This window comes from Microtus oregoni, unplaced genomic scaffold (genome assembly GCF_018167655.1).
Source record: "Microtus oregoni isolate MIOR12 unplaced genomic scaffold, Mior012 000017F_ref0000208, whole genome shotgun sequence".
Taxonomy (NCBI): domain Eukaryota; kingdom Metazoa; phylum Chordata; class Mammalia; order Rodentia; family Cricetidae; genus Microtus; species Microtus oregoni.
Window position 1 is genome coordinate 20,567,263 of NW_024543076.1, and position 17,488 is coordinate 20,584,750.

Consider the following 17,488-nt stretch of genomic DNA (forward strand, 5'->3'; position numbering starts at 1 on the left):
CCGAGATGGAAGCCAATAAGAAATGAGTTACCCGCAATGCAAAAAAAAAAAAAAAAAAAAAAAAAAACCCTAAGTGGTTTAAAGGAAAGAACATTATTCAGATCTCCTACATCCTGAAAACCAGTGAACACTTTTAATGGAGTCCTGAAGAATATTTTGTTTATCTTTATATTGCTGTCCAGAAAATGAAGCATAAAGTGCTCCAATAGTCCCCTGGTCAGAGAGCTAGCATTTGACAGGATTTGAATTCTATTTCTGGTTTTAGAAATGAGGTTGGCCGTCTAAACAAGTGGTTGTCAACCTGTGGGTCACAGCCCCAGGAGGGGTCTCATATCATATATTTTGTATATCAGATTTTTACGTTATGATTCATAACAGGAGAAAAATTACAGTTATGAAGTAGTAAGGAAATAATTTTATGGTTGGGGGTCACCACAACATGAAGAACTATATTAAAGGCTCGCAACACTGGGAAGGTTGAGAACCACTGACCAGACAGCCATGAGTTGTTTACCGTTTTTAGAGAAGTTCTGAGAAACACACACTGAATTATTCTTTTTTATTAGCCAATCAATTAATCATTTTCCCAGTCCAATGGCAGTTTCCCCCTCCTCCCTTCTCTCTTCGCAACCCTCCCCCATCCACTCCCTCTCTCTTCCCTTCAAAAAAGTGCAGGCCTTCCATGTCTATCAGCCAGCAGTGGGATATCAAGTGGAAGCAAGACTAGGGCCCCTCCTCTCCTATTAAGGCTAAACAAGGCAACCCAGCAGCAGGGAAGGGTTTCAAGAGCAGGCAACAGAGACAGAGATAGCCCCTCTGCCAGGAGTTCCCTCCTGTTCCCTCTGCCAGGAGTTCCACTAGAAGACCAAGGCACAGGACTGCAACACATACGCAGAGGGCCCAGATCAGTCCCATGCAAGTTCTCTGGTTGGTGGTTCAGTTTCTATCCCCTGAAACTAGGACAGTTGACTCTGTGTCTTCCCCAGGCTCCATGGTGTCCTTGGCAGCTCTGACTCCCATAATCCTTCCTCTTCCTCTCCCAGAGGATTTTCTGAGGTCTGCCTAGTGTTTGGCTGCACACACTTAAATTATAAATAGAATTTCTCCATGACATATCCCTAAAAGTAAATGATACAGAGAAAAATGAGGATGCCCTGAAATGCTGATATTTGTTATTGTTCATTACCTAAAAGGATTCTTTTACGTTGAAAACTCCACAGTTTTTTCTTATGGAAAGAGCAGCTTTTGATTTGATGATTTCTTGTGTCTCTACCACGGAGACAGAAGTAGTGAAGAAAGCTGAGTGGGACTGTTCTATAAACAGGAGAGATGAAAGATGCTTAGAGCTACATCAGAGCGAGTGGCTGAAGAGAGGACAGTTAAAGATCCAGTAAGAACCCAGCAAAGCCAGAGACTTGTGACATGAGACTGCAACCCTGCTCACAATGTTTAGATTCTCTGGAGGTGGGATTCTGACTTTCAACAGACTGATCAATGGGAGTTACAGTGAATTTTTAATGAGATTTTAAATGGCGGGTTCCCCTACTTGACATAGCATTTTGGTAGATTCCATTTATTCAAAACAACACATGGTTGGCAGTTTACCTATTTCTAGGTTGTAAATTTGTTCTGGTTCATGCTAGACGATAGAATCATCATTGGCAATCTTTTGTGTAAGTTTGAGACTGTTGTTCTTACAGGTTTTAGTGCATTACTTACACAGCCGTTTGTGTGAGCTTCTTAAGTGGGACAGAATTCATAAAGATCTTAGCTTTAATTTAGTACGTGGTTAAATGTGTTATTCAACATACCAATATAGTATAAAGATACCTGTTAAAACTCTTTATACAGCATTAGAAGCATCATAAAATATAGACATTTTGTGACTTATCAAAATAGATAACAGAAATGTATTGTTCCTGTTGGGTATGGAAACTCATGCCTGTAATCCCAACATTTGCACAGAGGAGGATGATCTGGGAGGACTGCTATGAGTTCAAGGCCAACCTCAGCTACGTAGTATGTTCCAGTTTAGCTTGGGCTAAAATGAAATCCAGTTTCAAAATTAAAAAACAAATGAACTTATTTGTATCTATCCCAATTGTGCCACTCTTCTCAAGGAATAATAGTGAGTTTAGTTCTATGAAAATGATTAATATGAGCTCATACTTGATGTCACCATTTTCGGGGTAATTAAACTATGAGTATGAAATTGGAATATGTTTAAAGAAGAGGAAATTGAAACTATTAAAGAAGAAAAAAGGCCAAGTGAAATAGACAGTTATTCTACTTATTAAAAAAAAAAGAACTCTGGGGAGATAGCTCAGCATGTAAAATGCTTGGGAGAACCTACTTCCTCGGGATCCAAGGAAAAGCAAGCCAGTCCTCAGGGCAGGCTCTCATCATCCCAGCATTGGGGAGGTGAAGATGGGCAGAGCCTTGGTGTTGCTGGCCAGAATCCCGCCTATTTGGTGTGCTCCAAGCCATTGAGAGAACATGATTCAAAAAAAAAAGAAAAGAAAAGAAAAAGAAAAAAACAAACAAACAAAACTTCAGGCAGTGGTGGCACACATCTTTAATCCCAGGACTCAGCATTTGGAAGGCTGGAAGGCAGAGAGACAGACAGGTGGAGGTGGATCTCTGTGAGATCAAGGCCAGCCTGGTCTACAGAAACAGTTCCAGGACAGCTAGATCTGTTACACAGAGAAACCCTGTCTTGAAAAACCAAAGTAAACAGACAAATAAATAACAATAAAGTGGGTTTTCTCTGAAGAATGACACACTGGTTTCCACACACTTGTGCAAGCGTACCTTCACATATGAGCATGCATTTAACATGCATCTACATATCCATACAACAGAAAACAAATGATGCTACAGGAAATTGCATTCAGAATGCAAAATGCATTCACTATTTCAATGTCCTTCACATGGAAATGGTAAGAAATTGTGACACTGTGACTATGGAGTTGTAGCACATGTCCCCTCCTGACCTTTTTGTGCCCTGCGTGTTAGTCATCTCAGCCTCTGAGGGAGATCAGGATCTTCATTTTGCCTATGGGGAGCCTGAGACTGGCTGTGGTGCATGGCTCCCCAGAGACGGAAATGTTTCCTGATCTTGCTCCTCTTCCCCCAGCCCAATGTGAGGGTGGCACCGTGAGCATGCAAGACAGTGTCAGAAAACTCAAGCGACTTTCCCTCAATCCTCAATTTGCAGGCAGGATTGTCCCTCTTTGGAGCATGGAGAGGGTCCAGCTCTTTGTCTCTTGCTGTCCGTTGTGCCTTAGCACTGTCTATGTTAGAAACTACAGGCCTCTCCCCCTAGGATTTAAGCAGAGAACCATCTACTCATAAAAGACGAATTTCTTGGTTTTGAAAAATAAAAGCAGAGCCTGTGAGATGAATCAGTTGGTAAAGGTGCCTGGCCACGCCTAATGCCTGAAGTTTGGTCCCTTAGCCCTCACGTGGCGGAAGGAGAGAACCTACTCCAGCCAATTGTCCTCCGTGTGCACGCCCTAGCACAATGCATGCCTTCCAATCAACCAATAAGTAAATGCAATTAGAGAAAGAAAAAAAAATAGCATCAGACTAGGACCTGCGCTAACCGAAGCACAAGAAGACTTTTCTAATCCACTGCTTTATGGGGGCTGTCAGGATCGAGCTATTGTTGCCCTGCACACTTTGTGACTGTTTAGCATTTCTTGGTAGCAGAGACAAAGGCTGCGTGGCAGTCACTTGTCATCGTCTCTGGTATGCATTCATCCATTTGACACAAGTTTTGTGGAGAGCTGTACAGGGAAGCGTAAGAAAAATGCTTTCCCCTTGTCGTGATGATAGAATGTGCTTCTCACCCGTGGTCGCCTGGTAGTAACTTCTCATTCCTCCTGGCAGCTTTTAAAGACTTATTTGACTTTGGGGAACCTGCAGTATATCTTTAAGGGACAGTTCAAAAGTATAAGGCAAGCTCGCTCATTTTCAACTTTGGCTGAGAAGTCTTAACTTTGACTATGACACTTCAAAGTTAGAGAAAACTTGGTTTTAAAAAATGGATCCTGATATGAGATGGCATATTTAATGACAGCTGTATCTATGGAAAGCTGTTAAGATGCACATTCTCCCTCCTGGGGTGGGGAGAGAGATCAAACTGCCAATCTATAAAATATACTCGATAGAAGAAGGCATGGAATCTATCTTTGCGAGTGCTTTGATTGCAGGGGACAGCGCAGCAGCATGTGGCATCATAACCCAGAGCAGACAAATCAGCTTGATGACTTTCAAAGCCAGGAAAGCTGCTGCAGGCAAGGGTACTCCAGAGCAGGAGAAATTAAAACATATAGAGACTGTTATTAATTTCATATCTATTTTTGTATAGTCAAATCTGTATGCAAATCCTTAGCATCTCATTTTAGCAGATTAATCTAAAGTGAAGAGTGCCGTGTGAAGGGAATGTAATAGCAGAGCTCTCCGGAATAAATGTGGGCTGAAAACTTGGATGCTTTCTGTAAAATTTATTTTTTTTGTACTGCGGAAGAAATGAATTTGTTTATTTGCTCATTTGTAAATTACTTCCAAATGAAAGGCAATAGCGGCAATTCCCCAGTCTCCCTTTGCAATCCCGACTTGGCGAAAGTTGCAGCCCTAGTTCGTCAGGCACCTCCCGCGTCTTCCCATTCTAGAGGTAATCATGCAGATAACTAGCTGGGACTTCCATCTTTATTCCCAACTAGTGATCCAATATCTCATTCTCAGCAGCATCATGCGAGTGAAAATTTCTGTGTAATGCTAAGGAATCTAATTATTGAGCGTAGATTAATAAAAATCACATTATGGATGCATCTGTGGAAGTGAATAAATAACGATTCTGAACAATAATTCTGAAGAGCATGGCGATCAGTTGTGTATCCCATGTAGCTGAAGGGTACGGTGGCCACACTGTAATTCACTGATTGCATATTTATTCTATGATGGGCAGATTCAGATATACATAGTGCTACAAAGACGTTCAATATTGTCACACTGTGGGTAGGTTACTGCGATGGGTCTTAGTTCTGATCCATATTTCGAAAACAAGTAGAGATGCTTTCAGTTTCATAGTAAGAACTGGGAGTGTGGCTACTTGCTTGATTTCAGTTAGAGATTGATCAGAGGTGACCTGGACATTAATCTGGCAGGTATGACCTCGATCACAAGCACTGGCAATCATTCTGACCTTGAACACATGTGTGGTCTCAATAGATTCATTTATTTTTATGTGGTTATGCCAAAAAAAAAGAATTCTTCCACATTCCATTTTAATCAGATAGAAAGCAAAGATCAGGAGTAAAAGGGAATGCAGCTATTTGTTTTGGTGTACGACTTGACTCTACGTTGGGATTATGACGTCTTGTTTCTTAAATGTTGTTTCTCTTCATTTGACTCTATTAGAGAAATGAGACATTCAATAAATCCAGAGAAAGCTTTCTTTTTTTTTTTTTTTTTTTTTTTTTTTGGTTTTTCAAAACCAGAGAAAGCTTTCTTAAAGAACAGGAATCTCCTCCCTCTCTGTTCTCTGTAGATGAAGCTTTTGTTGATTGCAAAAGTGGTGCCTTACTTTCTATAATTAATATATACTTTATAAGGTGATTGAATCTGGCACGTTAGACCAAATGAATATGGTATATACTCACTCATAAGTGGATATTAGCTATAAACAAAGGACATTGAGCCTGTAGTTCACTATCCTAGAGAAGCTAAGTAATAAGGTGAACCCAAAGAAAATCATATATAGATCCACCTGGAAACAAACAAGATCACCTGACTAAATTGGGAGCATGAGGGTGGGAGGTAGAAGGAAGAGGAGAAGGGGAAGAGGAGGGGAGAAAGGGAGGTTTGAGGAGAACTTGAGGAAATTGGATAGTCGAGACGGAGAAAGGACAGATATGAGAGCAAGGAAAGAGATATCTTGATTGAGGGAACCATTATGGGGTTAGCAAGAAACCTGGCTCTAGAAAAATTCCCAGGAATCCACAAGGATGACCCCAGATAAGACCCTATGCAATAGAGGAGAGGGGGCCCAAACTGGCCTTGCCCTGTAGTCAGACTGATGATTATCTTAAATATCACCATAGAACCTTCTTTCAACAACAGATGGAAACAGAGGCAGAGTCCCACTTCGGAGCACTGGACTGAGCTCTCAAGGTCCAGTTGAAGAGTAGAAGGAATAAGAATATGAGCAAAGAGGTCAAGACCAAAAAGGGTTCATCCAATGAAACAGTTTACCTGAGCTAATGGGAGCTCACCAACTCCAGTTGGACTGTGAAGGAACAAGCATGGGAACAAACTAGTCCCTCTGAATGTGGTTGACAGCTGTATGGTTGGGGTAGACTGAGGGGCCACTGGCAGTGGCACTGGAGTTTATCCCTACTGCATGTACTGGCTTTTTGGGATCCTACTCTCTTTGGATGTATACCTTGCTCAGCCTAGATGTAGCAGGGAGGGCCTTGGACCTTCCATAAAGAAAAGTGCCTTGCCCTCTCTTAGGATTAGATGTGGGTGGGGTGAGAGGGTGTGTGGAAGGAATGGGTGGAGAGAAGGGAGTGGGAATTTGGATTGGTATTTTTTTGAAAAAAATTTAATAAAAATGTGATTGCAGGCTACAAAATTAAAAACTAAAAAGAAACTCTCCAGTTAACACTAGCCACCATTAATTACATGGAGGATCCAGGTTTTTTTTTTTTAATTAGGGCTTTGGGAAATTATTGACCTGGACCAGTGACCATCTAGTACTGACATTAATTGACTGTTCTAAGTCATCTAGAGTTACCTATTAATCCTCTGGATTCTGGTTCATTTACTTCTTGGGGATAGAGCTGATGGTCGAGACCTACTCAGAGCATTTGGACTACCAGTACAAACAATTAGCTGGGTGACATAGACAATCAAAGAGGACAGAAGTAAGGGTCTGGAAACACAGACTTTCTTCAGCCCCAGAGTGTGCAAAGGAAGGACTTTGGAGCAAGGAAGGCTGCTCGGTGGATGCAGCAAGCACGTGCATTTGTTCTTCAGTGCGCAACCTTTTCCCTGTAATGAGGCCGTTTGAATTTGCTAGTTGGCACCTAACAAAACCAAACTCCTTTCCTCTACTAAAAACTGAGGACAAGGACATCGGTTTCCTCAATGATACTTCAAAGAGATCTGGGTCCTTAAAAAAGATCTTCTTGTTTCCCAAAAGTGGCAAGTGTCTTAAAATAATTGACATTTCAAAGAGACAGAGAAAGTCATTACAACTATACCTAATCTAAGTGATTTTTTTTTTGAAAAGCAAAGTCGGGTCCTAGCATCAGAAAGCATCCTAAGTTGAGAATACTAAAGCCTTGTGTTCAGTCTTACAGCTATCTGTGTCTTCCACATTAGAAAAACCCTATGGGAACATCTTTTCCAGCTGTTCCGATTGTGAATTTATATTTAAGAACTGGGTCTTTATGATTTATATTAAGAATACCCTTTTACAGTAGTATCTGAAACTACTTATGGGTCATATTTATAAAGATAGGTTTGGAATCCTCATATCCCCATTATCACATGGCTTTAAAATATCTCACTTTTTTATTTATGTGCTGTTCCTTAGAGATTTTCCACCTAATAGTAAAAATTAAACTAAAATTAAAAATGTCTTGATTTTACATGGCTCATTGTACAGTGTAACCGTGAAAAAAAGCACATATGCCGGGCAACTTATCAAACAATACCTGAATAGGGGAGTGAGGATTAGGAAAGAAAGAGACAAAAGATAGAATCAGGAGGGCTCTCGGCGAAGACTGCAGCAGCCTCAAATTTATTTCTCATACCCTTTTTATACCCAAAGCAAAAAGGGGAGGGCGAAAGACTTTCTTACCACGGCTCAAGGAATGAACAAATGTAATCACCTCTTTAATTCTCAAAACACCTAGTAACCGTGCCTTTTGCCAAACATCTTGTTAATTGCCCTTATGGAGCAAGAACAAGCTTGGCTCTCTGACCTTAAGTCAAGATAGAATAGAGTCACTGTGGGCTCCCACACATGTAAGAGCTGAGTATCCCCCTTTTCAAGTGCTTGGGATTAGATGTGCTGGGACATTCAGATTTCCAGATTTTTGCTTAGTTGTGTACCTATGATCAGATGTCTTAGGGACGGCAACCATAAAATTCCTGTAACCTTATATATAGAATCTGAAGAGAATTTCATACAAATTTCTAGTGTTCTTGCTGTGGCATCTTATTGGAGGTGGGACGTGAGGATTCCCACTGTGTCATCATGTCTGCATTCAAAAAGTTTGGAGGCTTTTAGGCTTTAGAATTTTAGACTAAGTTTCCTCAACCTATGTGGGGACAGGTAGGAAAAAGTTAAAGTATTGACTTTCATGGTTCCTAGTTAAGCAGACAGTCTGGTCTCTTAGATATGATCACTGTAAAAAGGACATTTTACAAAGTTGACTGAAGTCATTGCACTGGGGAAGTTTAACGTGTGCTGTCCCGTTTGGGAGCCATTACCCGCCAGCTCCAGTTGTCCTGTTCGGTATTTGGAAAGCGGCTACTGTGCTGTATCAGATGCACCCTGGATTTTTGCTGTGGGACAATGGTTTTACCCTTTAAAGATTTGTTTCTTGTACTGGTTTAATAAAATGCTGCTTGGCCATTAGCCAGGCAGGAAGTATAGGTGAGGCAATTAGGCAGGAAGTAGAAACTGGACAATGAGAACAGGGGAATTCTGGGAAGAGGAAAGCTCAGTTTGTGATCATCACCCAGACACAGAGGAAGCAAGATGAGAATGCCTCATTAAAATGGTACCAAGCCAAGTGGCTAACATAGATAAAAATAATGGGTTAATGCAAGATGTAAGAATTAGTTAATAAGAAGCCTGAGCTAATAGGCCAACCAGTTTATAATTAATGTCGACCCCTGTGTGCTTCCTTGGGACTGAAAGGCTGTGGGATTGAGTGGTACAGAAGCCTCAGTCAACAGATTTTGAAGATCTTGTATGGAAAAAAAACCCTCAGTAAATTTTATATGGATTTCATATTAAGAAAATATTTTTAGCCAATTGAAATTGTATTATTAAATATAATCTCTGTTTTTATTTTTAAATGTGGCACATTCATTGATATTATTATTTTCTACTGCATAGTACTGGGCCTAACTATCTTTTGATAGATAATGCCTTTTGCTTTATGTGAACCTTCCAAAGAAATAGAAAGCTACCACCTGGCTAATGCACAGAGCTTAGAACTCGGACATTGCCAACTTGGGTAAGGACAGGGACAGTTTATGTAACTCTGCCCCTAGAATAAATTATACAGAGAGAAATTTAATCTGTGTGTGCTGTATTCACCCCACACCTTTGCCCCTTCATCTGGCCATGCAGAGCAGCTTGCTGTACTTGGGGACTACTCATCATCGCTCATTCTCGAGCAGACTGGTACTGAAATGTTTCTGGAAGGAGAATCTGCTTCTTCTACAATATGTTTCTTTCTTTCATTTATTCATCTCTCACACAATATGTCCCAACTGCAATTTCCCTTTCCTCCACTTCTCCCAGTCCCCTCCCCGACTCTCTACCCTCCCCCAGATCCACTCCTCTGTTTTTCTTCAGAAGAGAGCAGGCCTTCCAGGGATATCATCCAAACACAGCGTAGCCTAACACATTACAGTAAAGATTTGGCACAAACCCTCAAACCAAGGCTGGATGAGGCAACCCATTAGGAGAAAAAGGATTCCCAAAACAGGCAGAAGAGTCAGAGACACCCCCTACTTCCACTGAGCTCCACAAGAACGCCCAGCTACACCAGCATAACATACATGCAGAGGAAGCGATGCAGACCCATGCAGGCTCCTGCCAATCCGGTCTGTGTGAGCCCCTAGGAGCACTGATGAATGAATTTTGTGGGCTGTGTTCTTGTTGTGCCCTCAGCAACTCCGGCTCCTACAGTCCTTCCTCCTCCTCTTTAGTGGGCTTTCGCAAGCTGACTGCCTAATGTTTAGCTGTGGGTCTCTGCATCTTCTCCGATCTGCAGCTGGAAACCTCTCTGACAACTGAACTAGGCTCTGGTCTATGAGTATAGCAGGAGAGCATTAGGAATCATTTCATTGACTTTCTTTTTCCATTCAGCTAGTTGTGTTTATTCTATTCCTACGTATTTTGGCTAACCAGCCCCTGGTTTCTGGCCATCCAGGCAGTGTTGGGCATGGGCTCCCTCGTGTGGTAATGGGCCTCAGGTTAGACCAGTCATTGGTTGGCCACTCCCACAAAGCTCTGGACCACCATTACCCCAGCATATCTTGCAGGCAGGACAGCCTGTGGGTGGAAGGTTTTAGGGCTGAGTTGATGTCACAGTCGCACCACTGAAAGTCTTGCCTGGTTACAGAAGATGGCTGTTTCAGGCACTGTATCCCCATTACTAGGACTCCTCACTAGGATCACCCTCATAGATTCCAGGGAGTTTCCACTGCACTCACTAGGTTTCCACATTGGTCCCCCATGCGCCCCAATTCCAGTCATCTCTCCCCATACTCTCTCCTCCCACCCTCCACCCCTACACTAAATTTCTTAATTATGTCATGGGTTCTCTTTGATAGCATACAGAGATACTCAACTGTAGCTAACTGTCCTTTGTTTGTAGGTCATACTTATTTTGGAAAGGTCTAACATGTGCTACTCCATTACAGGTGGAGTAACTAACACAGCACAGTATCAAAACAGACTGATGGTGTATGAACCCAACCAGGTAAGCACTTGATAAGAAGTCATTGCCTTAAGATGCATTTATGAAAGGTTTCTGTGGGAGATATTCATTAGAATGCCACACAAATGCACCTTAAGCTACATGGGGAAAAGAACGAATCCAGGGGAATACCTTTGGTTGCGCATTATTACTGCAGAAGTTCAGCTCCTGTAGCATCATATTATATGTAATGACACAGAGTTTTGCGTTCCGTAGAGAGGACTTTGACTGTAGCTGTGTCCTTCTGGAAGGGATGGCATTTGGGGCAGGAAACATCAGTATGACCTTGTTATTCTCACATCAAATAATGTCATTTAACTTTCCCTAGCCAACTGTGTTCTAGAATACTATCTAGGACAAAGGCATTTGAAAGTAATGGAAGGAGTCTGAGAATGATGTGCCTCTAACAGATCGGCCCTTTTTATGCAATTTTGGTGCGCACTTAATTCCCCCTTTCCCCTAAAATGAAACATGTTTTTATTCTCTTTTCCTTCTAAAACAAAATCTTCAAACAGGCAAACTCTAATGAGTTTTGCCATTTCTATGACTTATATATCTAAATATTGTTTTTATTGTGACAGTATTCCAAAACGGCATGATGTGGAGGTTTAATGTCTATCAGCTAGCGATATCTGGATATGAAACAACAGGTTGACTTTGGCAGGCTGCAGCTGGTTAGGTACCACAAGCTTATGCATAGTGTTCCTGGTATTTCTGCAGCATTTTTAACAATGACTTTACTGAGCAGGGCATTTCTCTTTTTCCAAGTGTCTCTCCTGATATCATTAAAAGTTGTAGATTGCAGAGACTGCACACTCGTGGGTCCGCTGTCTCATGAGGGAGCACTAATTGCAGAAGCCTGAGCTTGGTGCACACATGGTTAAGGAAGAAGGCAGCATTAACACTGCTTAAATGAGTTCTGTCTCATGTTTGTACACACATGCTCTTTTTTAAAGATTCTGCTGGCATATTGTTTACGGTGGGTACTGGCAAACATCACATCTGCTTGCATCTTGCTCAGAATCTCAATAACTCTATCATTCAGCCCTGGTGCTTATTTCTCTTCTAGGCCTTTGTGGAGAGTCGATAATGCCTGCCATCTGCCACAGAGCACATCGCTACCTGCCAACAGGCAGGCTGGGGTGACCTCTGGCTCCCCACCACTGATTAGTATTCACACGCTAGCTTATTAGGAATGACCCCACCAGGCCTCTCCTCTTCTTTGCCTTTGCAGCGGGTGGCGGCTCACCTGGCAGGCACTGCAGTGAAGGAAGCTAAAGATATAATCAGGGGATGGAGGCAGGCTTTGCAAACCAGATGGCATCTACTGTCTTGTGGCAGGGGACTGGACTGCTAATGCAAACACAGATTCCTAATACTGTAATAGGTTATCGCAGAGAGAGCACCCAAGATAAGCATCGTCAGAAATTTAAAATTCACTCAAGCATAATGCATTAAAGATATTTCTTAGCAAAATGCCTGAAATCTAGCTTTGACTATTTATTAAAGACCATATTTGATTGCAGAGATTTCTGTGTTCAGAGGGACCAAACAGGATAAGCTTCTCGAACTAAACAGTGTCTTTTTTTTTCCTGCAGTTTGCTCTGAGAAATTAGAAATGAGCAAACATATGCCCATAACAAATAAATGCCACTATATACGTGCCTGTAGTGAATAGGGTTGCACAGTGTGTGCCTATAGTATATAGATGCCATGGTGTGTGTGCCTATAAGAGATATATGCCACTGTATGTGTGCCTGTGGTGAACAGGGTTGCACAGTGTGTGCCTATAGAATATAGATGCCCTGGTGTGTGTGGCTGGAAGGGATACACACCACAGTATGTGTGCCTGTAGTGAATAGATGCCCCAGTGTGTGCGCCTATAGTGCTAAGTGCCTATAGTATATATGCCAATGTTTATACACAAATGTTTGTGTTGTAGTCTGCTTTTTTCTTTGCAGCTTTGTGAACTGGTGAAATTCTGTGCATGCAAAACATCATACGAGTTTTCTGGTTCCAATCCAATTTTGTCTTGGCAAAAGGAAATGAGGTTCTTTCCTATATGCTGAATGTCTATGAGGAAGGAAGTGGTTGGGTTTGTTTATTAATCTATCACTCGGTTTACTTGTCTGTCAATTGGTTAATTGCGATTTAAATTTAAAGTCACGGTTGATTCTCAGATAATTTTAAAATTGCTATTGCATTTTAAATAGGACTCTTAGGTTAAGAGGGGCTGAACTTAGCATTCTTATTATTGAGGGTGATCTAGAGCCAAATGTTAAAGATTTTACCATTCCTTAACATTGTCATAGAAAGCTTGGCCTTCTACCAAAATAGATAAATATGTCTAGACCTAGCTGTCCTACTTGATGAAGAACACAAATCAGACTGTTAAGGTGTGAGAGGATTCAGATACAAAGGAAACTTTGTTACTGAAACAATTTTTAGCTTGTCCTCTGATCTCAGGTTAATTTTGGAGAGAATGGGAAAATTTTCTTCACCCTAACTTATCTGGTACTCAATGTGTATATACTCCTACCCTTTTATTGAGACACGATCTTACTATGTAGCTTTGTCTGGCATGAAATTCAGTATGTAGACCAGGTTGGCTTTGAATTCAACAGAGATCTGCCTGCCTCTGCCTTCCTAGTGCACTACACATGTTCTCAAACTCTGTATTTTTAAAACAGTGAGCATGTACTGGACATTTATTACATGTGAGGCATTTTCTGAATCATAAGTGGATATCATGCATAGATGAAGAGATGAGCTCGGGAGTAGGGGGCCGGGGGTGGGGGTGGCTCTGCATGTGGATTATGTCTTACATAGTCTCGAGCTAGACTGTTCTTTGCTTGTTACATTATCTTCCACACTGTACCTAGTCATGTGCTTAAATTGAAGTGATTTCCATGAGCTAAGCATCATGAAATTTAAAATGGCATTATAAAAGGCAAAATGCCCTATAAAATGCAAAGCTACCAAATTTTCTTTTTTCTTTAAATGGAAGCCACAAGCTAGGAAAAACCATGTAATTCTTTCTTGTTGTCACGTATGAAAACCACACCTTTCGACACATAAATAACATGCAAGTAAGATCGTTTGGCATTAGTGTTCTTACTGCTCGTGAGGCACACGGCCTTTGCTATTTGTGAGTCTTTTTAACCCAATGCCCCTGAATAGTTTTTTTCTTGTTTGTTTTGTTCTGTTTTGTTTCAGAATAAGTGGATAAGCCGTAGCCCCATGCTCCAGAGAAGGGTCTACCACTCCATGGCCGCCGTCCAGAGGAAACTCTATGTTCTTGGAGGCAATGACCTAGACTACAATAATGACCGGATTCTCGTGCGCCATATAGATTCTTATAACATTGACACTGACCAGTGGACACGCTGTAATTTCAACTTGTTGACCGGCAAGTATTTTGGGTTAAGCAATTTAGAAACAAGCATAGGGGCTGGAGAGATGACCATCATTAGGAGTAATAGTTGTTCTTCTTTAGGTCCCAGGTTTGATACCCAGCACCCTGGTAGCAGCTCACAACTGTCTGTCATTCCAGTCCCAGGGCATCTTGTGCCCTTTTTTGGCCTCCAAAGGGTACCAGGAACACATGTAGTAAGTCCACAGATATAGACACAGACAAAACACACACAAAAATAAAATAAAAATTTTGAATGTCTAAAAATAGAAAAACCAAAACAAATAATAGAATAGAGATTCAAAACATTCCCAAACTCGTTTCTTGGCCATCTAGAGTTCCATATTATGTGAACAGTGAGTCATACAGATTGTTTTCTTTACCCAGGAAGACATTCATAATTTATAGCTGGGCTCTTTCAGGTGGCTGGGAATCTAGTTTCTATTTTGCCTTTGTGTACCTTCTCAAATGACCACGACAAGCAGCATATCAATTCACTTTTCATCAACTGATACTCATGTCAGACTTTGATACAAGAAGGAGGGAAAGGTACCAAGAGTTAATAATTATTTTCCCCTTTTTTAAAAGTCAGAGTCTCATGTACATCTGAATGGCTTTAAAGAATTTCTGTCTCCCTCTCTCCAACCTCCGTTTGACTGAGGCTATATTTATTTCCCACGGTGTCCAATTGTATATAGTGCTGGGATTTGAACCCAATATATCATGCATGCTAGGCAAGCACTCTACCAACTGAGCCACACATCCCCAGCACTAAGAAGTTCCACTTCTCACTCCCTGATCCTCTTTTATCTCCTGGGAGATCAGGAAAATGGTGGTCTTCATTGTTTGTCATGGCTATATAACGTGTCTGTGTGCAGCCTAGAGATCAGACTTGAGAGCCGCCTTGTGTATTAGAGCCTTTTTGGCTACACAGAGATGCCCTACCTGTGCATCTCTGAAGAGCAATCAGAGATGTGGATTCCTCACAGAAAGGGATGGGATGAATCAGTGAGGATGCACTTACCCTGATGTCCAAGATGGAGCTGAACACTTTGTCTTTCTTATCAGCTCCTATGGTCAACATCCAGCAATGGCAGGATCCTGGCAGGGCTGCATGACATCAGGAAAATCACAGTCTGTAACTGGTGGGTTAGCCTAGCTCTTGACATTTAAGATGCAGAGTGGGCATCCAGTCACTCACGGATGCTGCTGGGAGGCCACACGGGGAGCACAACCAGGGATTTTGGCTGCTTTGTATCAAGCTCCTCTTTGGGAAATGATTTGTAGGGCTATTGAAAGTTCTGATCTCCCAGGCAGAGTGGCATCTTAGATCCTAGATCCCTGGATCTGTGATTCGGCCTCCAACTTATTTATTACTCCAGTCAATCCCGTGCCAGCTCATCAATAAAAAGAGACTTTCCCTTCCTGCTTGCCTGCAGGGGAGAGTGTGTGCCAGTGAGTTATTCTGTCTTCTTTTTTTGAAATGGGAGGGGAATCCTTCCATCATTTTGGCGTGTCAGTATCTAGGGATTGTGTAGACTGGTCTCAGCTTGGGAGCTTTAATATAATCTTAAAACTGTTGACTATGTAAAGGAAAAAGGGTCGCAATTTCATCTGTTTTGTCTGCCATTTGTCTTCATTTGAGGCATGGGGTGCAGGCATGCCTCTGTTATGCCTTAGGGTTACAATTGTTACTTTTTAAAGTTAAGCACTTGTCTGTATTTGTTGGCACAAGTGCTATACGGAGCACAATGGATGTTTTACATATCTCAAATATCCCCGATTTCCACCACCACAGACAAATGGCACACAGAATAAAATGGAATTATTGGTCCCACATAGCTGGCTACTACTATCTGTAGTGCTCCATTTAGTAAGGTGCTGGTAATAGATATTTTGGCCTGGTCCTAACAAGACAGAGGACACTCTTTGAGAGGTAGTGGCTAATTCATTTTCGTTCTGGAGACAGTGATGAATTGCTGCAAAATTCCTGTGGAGTATACAAATATGCCACAGGGGGAAATTGTATCCCTCAGTGGCAAAAGGGTTAATTAAAACATGTACGAAATGGAATTTATTTTTTTCTTTTTATTCAATTCTCTTTACTTTAGGCCAGAATGAATCTGGAGTTGCTGTCCATAATGGGAGAATATATTTGGTTGGTGGATATTCGATTTGGACAAATGAGCCTCTGGCTTGTATCCAGGTGAGTGGCTGGAGATCCTTTTGAAGTTCGTGCAAGTGGTTCAGCGAGGTTATGTTTTGCAATTCAGCTGCAGAAGGAGAGATTTAATGTGCAGAAAGAGGCTCAAGGTTCCTTTCTCTGTGTAGCTGCTGCAGCCTGTATCCTATATTCTGGAAATGATGCCTGCTAAATTATTGAGACCATTTTAAAAAAATTAAGATGGGGACAAACTTTAAAATAGCTATAAAATATACCAGAAATGAAGAACTTTTGGTAGCTTACCCTCTTTTTTAATACTTAAAAAGAAAAAGATACTTTGGCAATGGTCACTCTGTACTCCATTTTAAAGCTACCCTATCATCATGCATTTTGTACGTTTCATTTTCTTCATTTTCATAATTGTTACCTGCAGAGACATTTTTTTTCTTCCTGGCAGAGGTTCCTAGGAGCAGTGGCTTATGGGTAGTCTGCCAGGACAGCTTCTGCCCCAAAGAATAGCCCTAGCATTTCACAAGTGAACCAGGCAAACTTGCCTGGGCAGGATGCCAGCTGGGTCTCTCCAAGCAGAAACACGTACTTTGTTGTTATATGTAGTTCCAAGTGCTCTTTGTAATTCTTATCCGTTTTCTTTTTCACGAGTTCTCTAGCAAAATCTTGAGATGCCTTAGCCCTGACTTATCTAACATATCCTTGCAACAGCTCAATTTTTTTTAACCTAATCTTTGTGAGAAGACCTTTGAAAACTATTTTGAATGGTTGCAGAATGATTCTAGCATCATCGTCATCATTATTAGTACTATTAGTATTATTCTGAGACAGTATACAGCCTCACTACACAGCCCTGGCGTGCTTAAAATGCATTATGTAGATCACGGTGGCCTCAAGCTCTAAAGATCTGCCTGTCTGCCACCAGAGTGCTGGGATTAAAGGTATGCACCACCGCACTTGGCGATTCCAACAGTTTCTTTTGCAGCCATCCCTCATAAGGACTATTCCCATGCATCTCATAAGGTTATGGTATGTGCTTGTTATAACAACTGCCCCTTGTTGTCTGCTGACGCCTGCTTGCTGGGTTACGTTACTTATGGCTCTTCTTTATTTTCATGCCATCATTTATCGTCTCTTCTTTTGGTTTGTCTCACCACAGATTCTCCT

General features: G+C 41.5%; 1 protein-coding gene across 3 annotated transcripts in view; it reads left to right on the forward strand.

Annotated features, from left to right (window-relative positions):
* The window catches only part of Klhl32 (kelch like family member 32), a 203,116-nt gene that overhangs the window by 171,232 nt on the left and 14,396 nt on the right, over nucleotides 1-17,488 (forward strand). For all 3 annotated transcript variants that reach the window (XM_041667802.1, XM_041667803.1, XM_041667804.1), the window contains 3 exons: nucleotides 10,681-10,739; nucleotides 13,953-14,145; nucleotides 16,260-16,354. In XM_041667802.1, coding sequence (XP_041523736.1) covers nucleotides 10,681-10,739; nucleotides 13,953-14,145; nucleotides 16,260-16,354 — 347 coding nt within the window. The remainder of the gene's footprint in view (nucleotides 1-10,680; nucleotides 10,740-13,952; nucleotides 14,146-16,259; nucleotides 16,355-17,488) is intronic.